Source organism: Meriones unguiculatus, chromosome 12 (assembly GCF_030254825.1).
Source record: "Meriones unguiculatus strain TT.TT164.6M chromosome 12, Bangor_MerUng_6.1, whole genome shotgun sequence".
NCBI classification, from domain to species: domain Eukaryota; kingdom Metazoa; phylum Chordata; class Mammalia; order Rodentia; family Muridae; genus Meriones; species Meriones unguiculatus.
In genome coordinates, this window is record NC_083360.1 from 26,211,885 (window position 1) to 26,225,900 (window position 14,016).

Below are 14,016 nucleotides of genomic sequence, written 5' to 3' on the forward strand. Positions count from 1 at the left end.
TGACAGTACCACTCATCTTGAAGCAAAGCATCCATGATGACCCTCACGAGAGCTCGGACCTAGTAACACCTTCTTGTGGAGGGCGCGGAGAGAATCACAAGACCCCTACAAGACCTTAACGAGGGCCTGCCTCTCCCTGGGATTCCAGTCTCATTCTGTGAGAGTTAAACAGTTGCTGAGGTGGGGTGTCTCAGTGTTGTATCTGTGTTTGAAATGCCCCATGCTCCTATAAATAGCTCTAGTAAGCTCATTGGTTCACCAAGCTGGACTTGAACAAAGTCCTTTCTTTGGTCTGCTGATGTTCTCCCATCTGGAGGAGATGTTTCTTTTGGTCTCCTCAGAGAAAGTCATACAGCATCATGGGACTGGAGAGCTGAGTTTTGTTACTGTGAACTCGGCTCCCAGGGCAGGCACCTTCCGGGCTCTCAGAAATGTCAGCCTCTCCCTCTGTATTAGTCAGTAACAAAATACCTGACGGGAGGCAACGTGAGGAAGGAAGGTCTTATTTGGGCTCACAGTTTGAGGGCACAGTCCGTCGTGATGGGGAAGGCAGGACAATAGGAGCTTCAGTAGCCACGGTGGCGGGAACATGAGGAAACAGCTGTCACGTCACATCTGGTCAGGAAGCAGAGAGATGAAGGCTGGAGGCAGCTGCTTCCCCCTTTTATTTACTGTAGGACTCCAGCCCACAGATGGTGCCACCCACAGCTAAGTGAGTCTTCTTGCCTTAGTTAGGTCCATCTAGAAACTCCCCTACAGACACAAGCATGTCTCCTAAATGATTCTAAACTCAGTCTTATGGTCAGTGAAGCCTAACTATTGCACCCCCACCCTGACTTAGCCCAGGATGTCCTTGGAGCCCCACGCCACCCCAGAGGCATGCCTGCACTTCTCTGCTTGCTCTTCTCCAGAAGAGATGATGACTGAGCTAGAGCTCAGGGCACAAGAAGATGGACAGGCATCAAAATGTCAGAGAACAGAGAAATGGGCCACCTGTACCCAAGGGCGTCTGCATAGCTCAAATCACAGGATGTTTTTCAGCTGCCGAAGGTTCCCCTACTCTGGTAGCCTGGGATACCCTTCACTACCAACTCCTTACAGCTTAGCCCCAGTTTGCCACTCACAGAAGAATATCTCATCTCTGGTTAGAGAGGGTCTGACACCATAGCAAGAGCCCAAAACCAAATAAACCAAATCCCCAACAACAGTGCCATTGTCTAGAGCAATGGTAGAAAGCAGGAACCATGTGCCTCAAACCTAGCTACAAATTAGTAAAAGGGTTGCCCAGTGGTCAGGGTCCTGAGGACTATCCTGTACTGGAAGGTGGGGTAGGTGTGTGTGTGTGTGTGTGTGTGTGTGTGTGTGCCTATCTCCTTGGGAGGATCCAGGAGCCTACTGTTCTTTGCCTCACCCCATGAGGTATTTGTCAATATCCAGAGGTCTTTTAGATTGTCACAGTTGGGGGTAGAATCTAGGGTTGGTGCCAACCATCCTGCCATGCACTAAGGTCCCCACTGCAGCTACTCCGCCCAAGAAGTTCTTGGTACCAAAGTGGAGACCCCTATTGTAAGGGAAGGTTCTAGAGTGACCATCTGAGCCATGCTAACAAATATTACCCTGGCATCTGTTCTCTGGTGCTGACAGAAGGAGATCGGGGGGGGGGGGCAGAGTGCTTAGAGATTCGATAACAGTGCAGGAGGTGGTGGATGCTGGGAAGAGAAGGTGCAGGAAGTGAGAGAGCCTGACCCAAGGGCTGTCAGCAAGGCCAAGACTATGCAGAGAAATTCTGATGAGCTTTGTGCATTGGATTTGGCTGAAAGCTTCAAGGTGAAAAGGGTAGGGGATAAAGCTTTCTATGTATTGTAATGAAAATATGCATATCAAGGTGGTGAGAGAAATATTTTCCTGCTTGCTAACTCTAGACTTGTTTTATGACACGGATGTTGCATTTTGAACTTAGGAGACAAATTTAAAACGCAGTGGTTCCATGTGCAGTACAAATCTAGCCACTTCTCCCCTACACCCTTAATCAGCGCTGGCAAAAGCATTAAATCACAGCTTCCAGAGAGATGCTTAGAAGCAGCTTGCAGTACCTCCAAAGTGCTCCTGAGCTCGCCGCCTGGAAGATCTGGAATAGACTTAGCCACTTTACTTTTCTGCTTAAAAAGAACAATTTCACACGCCTAAGGTGCAGGAGCTGTGTCATTAAGGACAGCGCCTGCTGTGTGTGGAATGGGGCTGTCCACAGGAGCCATCGACAATGCTACCTTTCCCTGTGGGGGAGGACGGGGGACAATGAATATGCAAACCTCCACTCTGAAAGCATGCTGTGTGACCTGGCTGTTAGGATCTCGGGGATCTGCTTTTACGAGGGTTAAAATATGGTTCCTCAGATGGCTGGAAATTTGCAGTACTTGGCTTGGAAATACATTCATCAAGAAAACGTGTGGATCTTTGATCTCCTGCTTGAGACTTATTCTACTCTGGGCATCCACATCCCAGGGGGTCACATGGAATGGGCCTTAATGAGGGTTATTAGGTTCAATCTTTTTCTACCCATAGAGGCAGCTTTGGGGTTAGTCAACTTATGGCCAGGTGGCCATTGACCTCCCTCCAGACACTCCCAGTGAGAATGGGCCAGGCAAACAGTAGGTGCTCAATGAATGCTCACTGGAATAGCAGTTCCAGCGAGCAATCTCTAAGCAAGGTTTAACATGCTGTAATTTGTCTCCAGCTGTGAAGGGCAGGACTATATATAGAAGATAAATGGTGACAAATGTCCTGGGAGATGGATTTGAATGCTGGGCATGCTCTGCTTTTCTGGGGTGGGGGTGGTCGAGAGAGCCAGGTTCTATTTCAGGCCACTCAGTAACCTCAGGGAAGTTTGTGTGTCTCTGAGCTGCTATCTCCCAATTTATAAACATAGTTTTTATTCAGAGTCCATGAGATCAAGGGTCTCTGACTAGTGTATGTCCAGGTAGAGGGGCCCATCCGCTCAGGGCCAGCAACCTAAATGGCCAACATTCCAATCCCTGCCGGTCCTTCTTCACAGCCTTCCAAACATTTCTGGGCAAAGCAGATGTCTCCCGAGAGCTGGAGGAGGCCCTGGCCGAGAAACGTGTGCAAAGGAACCTCCGCATGGTGTCCGTGTTGGAGCTTCTGAGGGCACCCTTTGTCCGCTGGCAGGTCATCACTGTCGTCATCACCATGGCCAGCTACCAGCTATGCGGACTCAATGCGGTGAGTGCAACGCCTCGACCCACAAACACATATACACACACACCAGCATCAACACCAACAGAGAAAGTGAGGGAGGCCAGAATGCGGGTGGCTCAGTGTGTGAGGCCTGGATGCCTGACTGTAAGCCCCAGCTCTATAAGCCTCCACTAAGGCTGTGCCTCTGAACATCTGTGGGACTTGGCTGGTCCTCAGTTCTCACCTCTGGAGGATGTGCTAGAAGGGTAGGGAGCAGACTTTTCCACAGTGTCCGGTTCAGCAGCCTGCAAGGCTGTCTCCTGCACTGTCACCAGTTGTTTTACTGTGTGTCCCTGGAAATATTTAAGAGTCGTGGTGTACAATAAACAGACACAGGAAGTCCAAGGGACAGAGGACCGATATGCTTTAAATGGAAGCCGTCTTGGTTGTGTTGGCTTCAGCTTGTTGGAGCCTGAGCTAAGGCCTCTAGCTCTCTCCAGTGTCCCAGAAGGTAAAACCCCGAAATCTGAGAAGTGTTGTTGCTTCTGGGAAACTGAGTGGAATGTGTGGCCTCGGGGTGTGGTCGGTTCTCCATCCATGAAGGGATGCAGACAGGCTTCCAGGTACACAGCACTGAGAGCATCTAACAGAGGGAGAGAAGGGTAGGCAGGGCCTCCAGAGAGCCCAGAGGAGGCTGTACCTGCTCAATGAGAGCCTGGCACCCCCAACTATCATCCTGGTGGTGAGTGGGTGGGAGAGGAAGTGACCGCAAGCCTCCTGTCCAGAAGGGCGGTGGTGGCTGCCTAAGAAAACAGCAGTCACAGGTTCTGCCTAATTTCAACAACTCCAGATTCTGTTTTCGGAAATTGTGGTGTAAAATGAGATCACTTTGTTCCATAGAGATTTTTGCTTTGTTTTCAGTCCGGTTACATGAGAAGAACGAAGTGAAGTAGTGGCATTAAGAGCTCAGCCTAGGCCCAGGGTGGCTACCGCCCATTCTGTAGTTTCCTTCCCTAGACAAGTTCAAGGTCAGGTGTATCAGACTCTCAAGAGTGCACTGTCTATGAAGGCTCATACTTAGAGTCTTAAGAACACATGGAATTTACACTTACTGAGGCAGTTAGATGGAGAGCCATGACAGTACTGGGCAGACCCATCTCCTCCACCAGGACCTAACTTCCCATCCATATATTCTGTAATGGATGAACCATGCCAGTGTGTCTTCAAGCCCAACAGCATAGAGTTGTACCAGAAAAAAAAAATCTGTCTGGTGAGCTGTAGGCTGGTGACTGTTTGCACCTTCCCAGCTCACTTTCTTTCCCTGACACAGGGCAAAGAGCTCCAGACTAACTCAGAGACCCAGCTTCCCACCTCGATGTTACCATGAACCTATAGCCAGAAACCTGAGCCACCTGCTTCCTGTGGCCTGAATTTGTGCTTAGCTGTGGTCCTGATCAGTGGAGCTGTCCTTCAGACCCCACTGTAAAGTACAGAGACATTTTCTCAAAGGAAAATGTCTATATAGCTAGATGCTGTATAGAGATTTGAGCACCAATTGTCTGAACTTCAAGTTAAGCCTCAAGCAGGGAATGTCCTCAGTATCCCCTCAGATTATCTTATAGACCATAGGGACTCATACTGGTAGTGGTAAATGCCAGCCGCAAGCCTGGCACGTCGAATTGGGTCCAGGCCCTCTCCTGTGCTGCAGCCTTTTTCTCCATACCCCAGAGGCCATAGCCAAGAACTCAGCAGATAAAAACAGTAGGTGGCTTTAAAACATGCTTTGTCCCTTCATTTTGATGGCTATGATCCCTTGGGAGACACTGGCCAATACTGCCATGCACCTTCCCATTTTTGCTGTTCCCAGGAAGTCCTCCAGGGTGGGCGGCTGGCATCATATGTACTTTTTAGATGAGAAAGACACTGTGGTCTAGAAACAGCTCAGGGTCGAGGGAGTGTGGAGTTTGCCCTGTCAAGTCATGTCTGGTTCCATCCCTGATCCCCCAGCACCTGCACTAGGCCGGGCCCTTCCCAACTCTGAGCCATTCATATCTTAGACTGGAAACCAGTTTTGAGGTTGCAGGATGTTTAGTGTCATCCTGGCCCCCTGTTCAGTTGCAACCCTGGGGGTCAAGTTACCCTGGCTGAGAACCACCCTACTAAATAGACCTTCTGTATTGCTCAGGCCACCAATGCCAGAGTCCCTGTTGGCTTCTGTGTTCTCTGGGTTGTGCCCACACTGAGTTAATAGCCTTTAGTTACCCCAAAATTCCTTGTCCATGTGGAGAAGTTTGTTCCCTTTCAGTCACCTATGAGTCAGGGTCAAGAGTCAAGAGTCAAGGTTTTCAGCCATAGTGGATTCAAGTTCCTGCAAAGGAGAGCTGGCCTGGGAGGGGGGGGGGCACACTGATCCAGACATTCTGGAGACAGAAGCAGAGGGGGTTGGGGCTTTGACACAGGGTAGCCCGAGCAGCCATTCTCATAACTTACATGTCAGCAATGTTATCTTCAGCCAATCCAGCAGGACACTAACAGCACATTGCTCAACCATGTGGCCTCTTAGAGCAGCAATTTTAAATTTAAGATAAAGTGAGGCTAAAAGGGCCTTCAAGATTTTTGTTAGCCCTCTCCCACCCTCTCCCTCTTGTCAACAGAAAGAGACTCTTTAAGAAGGAACTGTGAATTGGGAAGATGGCCCAGCTAGTAAAGTCCTTACTGTGTGCAAGCATGAGGGCTTGAGTTTCATTTCCATGACCTACATGAAAGAAAAAAAAAAAGCCAGTATGGTGGCAAATGCCTGTAATGCCAGCACCTGGAGACCAACAAGTGGATCCCAGGGCCCACCTATCATCCATCCACCCTACCTGAATCAGCAAGTCCAAGCTGGTGAGAGACCCTGCTTCAAAGAACAAGGTGGATGCACCTGGAATGACAGCTGAGGTTCACCTCTTATTTACACATACATGCAGCACACACGTGTGTGCTCACACACATACCACACACACATACAAGGAATGGTGACAGGTTAACTAACATCTGAGTTAATTCAGGGCTCTCATTGGGTAGCAATTCCTTGTGTTTTTCTTGTGTGTGGCCATTTTCAAACCCTACCTATTTTAGCTGGTTTAGTGCCAAGAGACCCTTAGTCTGTGCACATGCTGGTCTGTAGCCAATCCTGTTGTTTCACGGCAAAGCTGTTGATAGAACAAAAACGGGCAGGGGAAAGCACTCATGCTTTTAACTGGGTAAGGACCAGAACAGGACACACAGAAAATGCAAGCAGGATCTGCCCAGCAGGGGCAAAGCCTGAGAGAGCAACCAAAAGAAGTTTAATAAATGAGCAGGCCTTTTCCTCCTAGATCTCAAAACAGTGCCCTAGATCACTGTACGTGGAAAGTACCCACCCCTGGACGAAGCGTAATATAAATGAATTACATTTTTCTGGTGTATGCATTTCTTGTCACCACTGGACATTAAGAAAAAAATCACAGCACTGACATCAAAGCACTTTTCATCGTATAGCTCAGGAGGTCAGAGGTCCTCAAATCAAATCAAGCCACACTCCTCCTGGACACACCAGGAGAAAATCCATCCCTCTGTTTTCCCAGCTTTTTAGGAGCTGCCTCCTTCTCTTGGCTTGTGGCCTCCTTCCTCCATCTTCAGAGTGAGCAGCAATGCAGTATGTTTGCTTTCTTCCCCTTCCTCCTCTTCCAGCTCTACATCTTCTCTCTCCAGCTCTGCCTCTCCATTTCCCCTTTATAAAGAGTGATGCCATCTACATCTCACTCAAGCCATCCAGGAGAACTGCTGCGCCAAGAGCCTGACCATGTTTACAGTCAGATTTGCCATGTAAGCTCAGATTCCCAGACTCTGGGATGGTGATGTTTTGGAGGGACCACAGTTCCGCTCACCATGTCCAGCAAGCACGTCCAGCTCAGCATTGTCTTGCTCTGGGCATTGTAGTTTGAATGTAGACTGTCCCCATGTGCTAGGGCTCATGGTCCCCAGGTGGCGGTGCTGTGTGGGAAAATGGTAGACAGCTTAGAAGATCGAGATGAGTAGGAGGAGCAGGAGGGACAGGTCTTAGGGGTCACAGCCCAGGTTCCTATTTGCTTTCTACTCCTTCACCTCTGAGATTGGGAGGAGTCCCACCTCCATGAATCATGCCACAATAGACTGTACCCTCTCAAACCATGAGCCAAAATGAAACAACCAAAACTATCCCCTTAAGTTACTTCTTGGCAGATGTTTGGTCACCACCAGAGTAGTCACTAATATGCTGGACAAAGGTGAGGCCAGCATCGACATTTGTTGGCAAAGTCAGATCACATCTCTTAGCCCATGGCCACTGTGTTTACTGCCAAGAGCAGATACAGGGAGCCACAGGTGGCAGTAGAGGGGTCTGTGTCATGGCATGTACTGCAAGAAAAGTGGGTTCCTAGGAGGCCCCTCTCCATTCTGGTGTCATTGTATAGGGAGTGGCCCCTGCTTTTTCTTCAGTCTTTTCACAGCTATGAAGGGCTAGAATGATGCCATGGCATACTGCCTCATCAAAACACTATGCCAGGAGCTAAGAGTTAGGTGCTAGGATACTCAGGAAGATGCCATCTCTGTCCCTGTGAGGCTCTACAGGCATGCACCTTCAAAAAGGTGCCTCCCACACAGACTGGTAGCACAGGCTCTTTTCCCTGAAGAGTCTGCATATCTCCATTGAGAGATGGAACCATCTAGACCAAACCATCTATGTTTGTTCTGCAAAGGCTTTTCCTGGATGCTTCAGCATGTTAGAACTGCTGCAGTAGGGAACCTGGGGCAACCTGCAAAAGGGGAGGTTAGTGGAGGGAATTGCTCATGCTGACTTGGTGAGACGAGGGCAGTGCTGGTTCTGTGGTTCCACAACTCTGAGCATTCCAGGCTCTTCCTTCTTCATTCCACAGGGATGAAACTCTCAAACTCTCCAATCATATCACCTTCAGTTCACACAGAGGTCAAGGTGAAGGCAGTCACCTCCCCCTCCTTGAAATGAGCGTGGGGGCAGGGTGCTACATAGATCAGGCAGAAGGAGACAAGACTGCCTCAAAGGCTCCAGGCTGGGGTTGGGGGGTGAGGGACAGCTCCTACCCACTGATGTCTAGATGTATTTAGCAAGATGGCTCAGCCCTCTTCACGGCCACGCTACAATGAACACAGAACATTATGCCCAGTGACTCTCACCACTGACTTTCAACTTTCTGAGGATGTCCACAGCTGTGCCACTTCAGGGAGAATGGAAACTAGAGAAGAAAAGGGTCATGGAGGGCAGAGGAGCTGGAGATGGCGTGGGGCTGGAGAATAGCTTCTACAGTAACATATACACCAAGTGTGGATGGGGATTAGAAGTTCTGTCTCCGTTAGTGGAAGGCATCATGGCTGTAAAACCTAGGGTGACAGTAAAGAACATCTCTTAATTGAGCCTGTGACCCCACAGTATCTAGGTCTGGGTCTGGGAGACCATGGCTACCAAAGGGGAAGGAACATGTGTGACCAATCTAGGGACACTGAGGGTTTGGAATGACGGATTACCTCAGAGCTGCAGGAGCTGGTGGGCTAGTGAGGTGCTGTCTCTGCCCTGCAAGTGTGGCAGCCAACATTTATTCTGGCAACCTCAAGTCCTGCCTCCCCTCCCCACTCAGTGGGGAAGCAGATAACACAGGGCAGCACCTTTTTACTTCCTGTGAACATTAGACAGCATCTCTGCCAAGGGAGGCCAAGGATCAGGACAGTAACTCATTTGTACCATGTCTCTGGGTGTTTGGGAAATGCTAGGAAGAATGACCTGTCACCGCAAACCTAACCAGCTGTTGGATACAAGTTAGTCCTGATTCTCACTGCCTAGGGCATGAATAGCTTCTCAAACAAGTGTTTGTAACAAGACATGTTAGGAAACATGTCTCCTCACACAAGCATGGGAGCAGTATAGCCAGGGCTGTGCCTGACACCAGAGCTGTGGACATCAGTGGCTCTGCCAAGAACTGCACAGGCCCGGTGTTTCTGTATGGGAGGGGGTGCAGGGGAGAAACTGCTGACATGACAGATCCATGATATGGCTAAGGTTTTTGTTGTAGATATGAGAGAGAGAACAGCTAGAAGCATCTGGAGAGTCCAGCACAGAGAGAGAAAGTAGAAGACCAAACATGGCCAACAGACTGGACATGGCCGGGGCTAGGAAAGTGGGAAAATGGGACAGAATAGTGGAGATAGTGGGATGGCAAGAGATAGAGGATAGAGCATAGTGTGAGAGAGAAAGAGCATGAGAGTGAGTAGAATTAAGAGAGTGAATGGGTAGTGAGAGAGGAGAGAGAGCTTGAGTAGGAGGAAGAGGTTGAATAGTGACAACGTCAGGGCTATGAGGAAGATGAGTAGCTAGGAGAGGAATCCCATGAGATGGAAGGAGTTTAGGCTAGGAGGAGGCGAGAAGGGCAGGATGCTAGCATAGACTCTGAAATGTGTAACAGGTACTTGTGACACCTAGGGAGCCAGAGGCCAGCACCAGCTTTGATATGCTGATAGGTACCACAGGTATCCAGATGTCCCTTCTGCCAGAGGTAATGGAAACAGCCCCTTCTGACAGCTGGGAACCAGTTTCACAAACTCCAGAGGAATTCTGGCTTTTATCTAACTGCCAGAAATCCTCCTACAATCCAGGTTGAGGTCCTTTCTGGATATCTGGCCTGTCTTTGGGGGTTTGGGGAGTTGGAGTTTGCTTTAGACCTGACTGTGCACGTACAGTTACACAGACCACTGGAACATCATCTGTACTGTGTGTACTGCTGTAGATTTATCACAGCAGTTTCTACCGGGTGATGGTAAAATGTCCTGTGAAGCAGAAAGTTTCTGATTCTCGCAGAGCATATTTAACCAAGGCCAGCTAATGACCCAAAAGAGTTACTGAGGTCCAGCCATTACATTCACGATGCTGGCCACAGAAGGGAGAGTGGACAAAAATAAAACAAATGTGAGAGCATACCTCTATGATAGTGTTTCTTTAATAGAAGAGGAGGAAGAAGTAAGGGCAGGAGGGAGAAGGCGTGGCCAGTGAGACGGTTCACCCAGTAACAGTTCTTGCTGCCAAGTCTGACCTGTGTTCAATCCCTTGGTCCCACATGGTGGAAAGAGAACTGACTCCTATGATTTTTTTCTGACTTCCATTCCCCCAACACACACACTGGCGGATGTGCGCTCTACCACACTCACAAAAAAATAAATAAATATAGGACTAAAGTAACAGGAAGCTTCCTGCCAGTCCCACCAATGTTTCCGTTGCTACCTCACCGCAAGGCAGTATGGGAAGCAGTGTCTTGGGTGGTCAGATGTCACTTCCAGGAATGCAAGAGTCTGTTAGTGAAAAAGGAAGGGAACCATGTGTCCACATGGGGCAGCCCACGCTTGAGTCTGGATTCAGGGAGAGCCTCACACCTTGGTCTAACCTTGGGAAGAGGCTGGGGTCTCTTGATGATCGTCCTTGTTCTTTTCCGAATTACAGATATGGTTCTACACCAACAGCATCTTTAGGAAAGCTGGGATCCCTCAGGACAAGATCCCGTACATCACCCTGAGCACAGGTGGAATCGAGACGTTGGCTGCCATCTTCTCTGTAAGTCACCAAGAGCTCCGAGATTGCCATAGGGGCTGTATGGCTCATGGGCATCCAGGGAAACTAACAGGGTTTGCTTCACGAGGGTGGGTCTTGTCAGAAGACCCTGCCTGGATTTGAGAAAGGCTCATGCTCTATGGACCCTTAGCCCACCTAGGCACTGTATCTCAATTCCTCGGGTCTCCAGTCAAAGCTGAGCCCCATAGCTCTGGCTGTGTGGTGCTAGACAGTGTTCTCAAGCTGTCTGAGCCTTAGCTGTTCTCTTAATAAAGTTCACATCAGTCTTCTTGTGGGAGTGTGGTCTGTGCTTCACTCTGTAGACACATAGTATGCTCCTGGTTCTTCAGAAATGAAAGAGGAATGAGTTGATGTCGCTGACATGGCAGAGTATGGGTTCAGTAGAGATGCTTGCGTATTCAGGCTCCCTCACTGATCTCCACTGATGAGAGTGGAGTGGTGACTTGTCAATAGACTCAATTTTTCTCCTTGCCTTCTTAGATCATTCTAACAATCTACTTCTTAAAAATGGACACCATTAAAAATGTAGATGAGTGATGTTCAGGTTCTTTACTGATCTGCTCTTTTGTCAGAGGGAAAATATTTAAATGCTTTGCCATCTGCACGTGTCACCAAATTCCTGTCTCCAGCTGTTAACTGCACCAATCCCATTATTTATTCCAACTTCGATCAACAGAACTCAGTCATCCTGGGGTGGTTTGTTTTTGTTTGTTTGTTTTGTTTTTGTTGTTGTTGCTATAAGAAACCAATACCAACTTATTAGCATAAATTGTAAAAATCCAGAAAAACTTAAAATAAAGAGGTTCCCTCTAATCAGCATGGGGCAGCCTGGGGGATGCCCACTTTACTCTGATTACAGCTTTGTTCTGAGCCTGGGAGGCCGTGGCTCGTCTGCATCGAAGCCTGGGTCCTGCTTTTGAACCAGCAGCTGGTGCAGAATGGATTCCCTTCTACTATCGATCTGACGGCTTTAATGGGGTGCACCACACAGCCAGAAAAGAGTCTGTATGAGCATCTCCTATGGTAATGAAGACTGTATTAGCCCCCCAAAGCCTGTGACCCGCTTCCTTTTCTTAGCCTTCACCCACAAGATGGGGTTGTTGGCATCTCTACTCAGAACATGGATGGACCAGGTTCCCATCCCAGCTCTGCTCCTTCTGAGCAAGTTGTTCGATGTCTCTGTGGTTCAAGTTCCCCTTTTCTGTAAGGACATGTCCCTACCTCATGGACTAAGTGACACTAAGTGATGGTAGGGCTGGAGAACGGTGCATGCTCAGTGGGTGCCCGCTGTTCTGTGTGGCCAGATGAGTCACACCCTATTGCCCGAGGTGAGGCTATGGGACAGGTCTTTGTGTCCTTGCAGAGAAGGACCTCACAGGGACACTGGCTGTGTGTGTGTGTGTGTGTGTGTGAGCTTCATACCCCTACAATCCCATCCCCAACATGCACTTACCAGTGGGGTGGGCTTAGAGCAATTCCCACACAATCTCTGAATAGATTTGCACATTTATAAAATTAGCTTTTAAGCCTTGCCGTCTGTGGCAGACAAAATTAATGGATCCCAAAGACCCCCAGGTCTGAGGTCATACAGGCCACGAGATTATGTCAGAGGGAACTTCACAGGTGGGAGTGAGAATTTTGAGATGTGGAGGTTACCTTGGATTGCCTGGGCAGACAATGAACCTTTGAAATTATAGAAGGAATTGGGACTAACGGTTAGTGAACAGCAGGGGAGGTCAGGATGTGAGGTAGGAGGGGCACCATTGCTGCCTGACCTGGAAGATGAGGAAAGACTGGGGATGTAGAATGTGTGAGTCCTCTGGGGAATGGGCAAACTGGTCTTTTCCTCCGCAGGGTCTCCACAGAAAAAACTGTGTGTGTATGTGTGTGTGTGTGTGTGTGTGTGTGTGTGTGTGTGTGTTTTCCTGCAAGACCCATTGTATGCCTCTGGCTGCCCAAACCATAAACGGCTACCTTTGAGTTGGTTTAAGCTGCTTGTTAGGGTAACAACAAGATACTTTAACTCTGCAAGAAAGAGTAGTCATGGAAACAAAAATCAAAGCCTATGGCGGGTGCCCCTCCTCCCAAAGCTCAACATTCAGCAAGTCCTCTGCTCATTCCAAAGTTTGTGTGACCTGCTTTTCAAGGCTACACAGACAACTTCATCCAATCCTTCGGGGTAATTGCCTATCAATAAAAGGATGCCCTGATTTTTTTTCCACTCTTTTTACTGAGATTTTTGACGGTCTATTAAAATGGCTCTGAGGCCTAATAAAACTGGAGATGGGAAGACACTCTCCTCCTTTTGATCTGCAGTTAATTTGGGCAGCAGCCATCGCTCAGCAGCTTGCTGGCTGTAAATAATTGCCATCTTGCAAAACAGCTGGCTTTCCAGACTGTTTTTTGGGCTTCAACTGTGCTGTTCAGATGAGTGAACTTCCCAGGGAGTGTTTTTCTCCCATGAGGATGAGTGTCCACGGTGGGGTAAGCCATAAGGAGCCAGGGCTGTGTGGTGCCAGGATCATGGGAAGCCAGTTCTGCCTCTGGTAAGAAACACAGACTTTGTTTTCACAAGCCAGAGGCAGAATCCAGAGCAATGGGGTCTTGTTCATGGCAGCACAGCTTGGGATCATGCTATGTTGAACTAAATACAAATCTTTAAGGGTTTCCAAACTTCCCAGGAGTCCCGAGATTTCAGTGTCACGGTCTGTGTTCTCTGTGCCCATGGTGTGAGATAGTGGAGCTAATGTATGTAGAGTATAAGGTTGTGGGTGACAGAGAACAACTAGGGTATATCTGGGTTTAGTGGTCTCCTGGTCCTGTTGCTGGGCATTACCTGGGTAGCTTTGGGGTCAGATGCCTAGGTTGTGGACACCCCCCCCAACTTTCTTCTCAGGGACTGGTGGTAGTAAGAGGTCATCCCAGCAAGAATTGCTGAGGACCTCACTAAGCTCAATGGGGGCCCAGTACATGTCACTTTTTCGGTGTGACTCCCTAAAACTCACATCCTGAAGCCCCCAAGTCCCTCCCAATGTGACGTCACTTAGAAACAGGTTATTGCAGTTGTTGTTAGTTAAGCTAGGCTTGGCTTACACTGGAATGGGCTGAGCCCCCAAATTCATTGTGTCTTTGCAAGAAGAGAAAATTTGGACACAAATACAAATAGAGCA

The 14,016-nt window shown here is 48.8% G+C and overlaps 1 protein-coding gene across 7 annotated transcripts in view; it reads left to right on the forward strand.

Moving 5' to 3' along the window:
- Positions 1-14,016, forward strand: part of Slc2a9 (solute carrier family 2 member 9) — a 147,248-nt gene that overhangs the window by 88,846 nt on the left and 44,386 nt on the right. For 5 of the 7 annotated variants that reach the window (XM_060365398.1, XM_060365395.1, XM_060365397.1 and 2 more), the window contains 2 exons: positions 3,053-3,240; positions 10,718-10,828. In XM_060365398.1, coding sequence (XP_060221381.1) covers positions 3,053-3,240; positions 10,718-10,828 — 299 coding nt within the window. The remainder of the gene's footprint in view (positions 1-3,052; positions 3,241-10,717; positions 10,829-14,016) is intronic. The other 2 variants (XM_060365400.1, XM_060365399.1) reach the window with 1 other exon arrangement.